The sequence below is a fragment of the Mesitornis unicolor genome, unplaced genomic scaffold (genome assembly GCF_000695765.1).
Source record: "Mesitornis unicolor isolate BGI_N332 unplaced genomic scaffold, ASM69576v1 scaffold41915, whole genome shotgun sequence".
NCBI lineage: Eukaryota > Metazoa > Chordata > Aves > Mesitornithiformes > Mesitornithidae > Mesitornis > Mesitornis unicolor.
In genome coordinates this window covers 48,199-51,001 of record NW_010188317.1, presented here as the reverse complement: position 1 = coordinate 51,001, position 2,803 = coordinate 48,199, and the positions used below count along the sequence as shown (strand labels likewise).

At 40.8% G+C, this 2,803-nt stretch overlaps 1 protein-coding gene across 1 annotated transcript; it reads left to right on the top strand.

Moving 5' to 3' along the window:
* Positions 1 to 2,060: 2,060 nt before the first annotated feature.
* On the top strand, positions 2,061 to 2,569 carry LOC104541611 (lysocardiolipin acyltransferase 1-like; the record flags this gene model as incomplete). Its single annotated transcript, XM_010185717.1, has 1 exon — positions 2,061 to 2,569. A coding segment is annotated over one exon (509 nt), but the record flags the coding sequence as incomplete, so codon positions are not given.
* Between the last annotated feature and the right edge of the window lie 234 nt (positions 2,570 to 2,803).

The window sequence follows — 2,803 nt, the reverse complement described above, 5'->3', positions numbered from 1 at the left end:
AGCCTTAATTTCTCAAGAACATTTGCATGTAATGGCAGAGAGACTAAACAGCTGCAAAGACACAAAGGACTGCAAGATGAGTGAGAAACTCATGTAGCCACAAAGTCTTTTCAGAGAAGGCTTTTTTCATACAGGGATCTCAGGAAGGCTGAACTTTTCTGGCCTCCCTCCTGAGGTAAAGCGTGTAGGTTTTATGTGCCCCTAGCACCTGGGGAAAGATAGATTTTAAGAAATTGATATCTCTTAGAGACATATGTAGCAGCTTATTTTGTGACTGGGCCAGGAACTAGGGGATGTCTGTCCTATAGGACTGTAATTCTTTCCAACAGCAAAATATTTGGAGTAGGGGGCAGAAAATTGTAAGCTGTTCTCAAAATGAAAATGCCTTGTGCTAAGGTGCCACAGGCTGGCCATGCTTTCCCTTTGTAAGGGCTGGGTTTCTAAGATACATTCAATTTTGGCATCTCTTGGAAGGATACCTGAGGGGTTTTACCCATGCAGAATACAATAACTCCCTGCTTAGATAAGGTGTGATCTTGTAGCTAGGCAAAAGCTGGAGTATTGAGTTTTGCTCTGATAGACCTCCTAGGAGCCATATATAGGTCTTTAAAAACCCAAGTTACATGCCACAAAACTGTCCGAGAGAGATCATTGTAAGACAGCAGAGTTCTAAAACACTCTGAAGGGCTGAACAGAGTTTTTCCCCCTCTTGTGATATTTGGAGTTGAACTTTAGACACATCATTTTGAACATGGCCTTTTAAAGTAACTGTCTATTTTGTACCTGTCATTTTTAAAGCTGTAAAAGAAAGCCAAAATGCCAGGGAAGGGGAGCAAATGAAAAGGGGTAGCAGAGCTAAAGTGTAGGTTTTTATCATCTTTGCGAGAAGTGACATCATCTGCGAGAACAAAAGTCTTCAATCGCTGCAACTGCAGACAGCTTTTAGTCTCCAATTCTATTTTGCCCTGAGCCAGCCAGCCAAATAAAAGCAGTGGGATAAATCACTGCTGGCAGAACTTCACCGTTATGAAACATCCAGTGCACCATGTGCCTATTTTTAGATCAGTTTTCTACTAACAGAATTTATTTTATGAAATCTAAAAAGAATGTCTAGTCAGAGGTTGGGGATAAAGAAAGTATTTAGATAGTGCAAGATGTGAAAAACACCTAGTACAAACATGTGCTATCAAACCCCACTTTGGCAATACTGGTATCCTTTCAGGAGTTCTGGCTCAATCAGGTATGGTACTGAAGAGCAGAGAGGTTTTTTTCATTAGTATTCCCTTGAACTTCTAATCTGCAATTGCTTTTTAAATGGTTAACTATACTCACTTTACCCAAACAGGTTTACGTAAAGCTGAGCTTTTCCCCCATTTATGCTGTTTACCAGAACTGGAATGCTCACCTCCTTACAGTACTGGCTGGTCAGATTTAAAGAAATTGTGTTAAATCCAGTGCTCTGCAAACCTGCTGAGCTACAGAGATACTCCTCATCCTCTGAGAGATACCCATCATTTAATGAGCTCCTGATATTTAGCTGGTTTATGTTTCACATGTTTTCTGAATCTTCAGTGAGTTAGGATAGTATATACTGCTTGCTCCAGATCAAACTGAATCTTTTTCAGTGTTCACAGGAACATACACCAAGTTGTATTTCATTAGTTAAAAGCAATTTCAGCATCCAGCATGGGTGTGAACAACTGAAGATTGGTCTCACATACACTGCTCTTTATCCAAGACCAGCAGTGCATTTTCTGTCCTTTAAATTTGACTTTATCCTCTTACTCACTGTGTTGTAATTCTATGCCAGTTTGTACTGTGTATAATTTTGTTTGCAAAGTTTTTTGCTCAGGTTCCGAACAGGTAATGATTGCAAAAAGTTTGATCTCTCAGCCTTTAGGAATTCTATCAGATCGAGCATACTCTGCATAGCTAATGTATCTTTGGTATTTCTGCCAGAATTTGGACAGTTTTCAGTCCTGCCTTGAAGCGACTTAATGTTCTGACCATCACATCATCTGTATTAATATTGATGCTTTTTCCCTAACCCTTTCTTCTAGGTGACAATCTCGATGCTATCCATGACGTAACTGTGGCGTACCCCCAAAACATTCCTCAGACAGAGAAGCACCTTTTGAATGGGAACTTCCCAAAGGAGATTCACTTCCACGTCCAGAGATATCCCATAGAGACAGTGCCCACTTCCAAGGAGGAGCTGCAGCTTTGGTGCCGGCAGCGTTGGGAAGAGAAAGAAGAGAGACTCCGACACTTCTATGAAGGTGGAAAGTGCTTCAGTGTGGCAGGGCAAAGCATCATTCCACCGTGTAAATCTGAGCTCAGGGTCCTCGCAGTTAAGTGCATCTCGCTCCTGTACTGGACGGTGTTCCCACTGGGTATGCTTGCACTGCTGTACCTGTACAGCTTTGCACGCTGGTATTTTGCAGCCATGGTCATCTTTTTTGTCATGCAGCAAAAGGTATTTGGTGGGCTGGAACTAATTGAACTTGCTTGTCATCGGTATTTTAAAAAGCAACAGAAATTTCACGACACAAAAAGAAAAAACAATTAGTTCTGGGGCAGAGAAAGGTGTAAAAATGGGTGCTTTTGAGATGTCCTGAAAATTTTATGCACAGGGAAGAATTTTTGCATGAGAATTGTCTTTTACTATCACCATTGTTAGACATTTGCACTTGACTCTGTGAAGAGAAAGAAAAATGTTAGTTATTGCTACACGTGAAAATGGTAGTTTCTATCTCTGAATGTAATTTCAACATTGCTCTTGCAATCAGCTACCAACTGCATT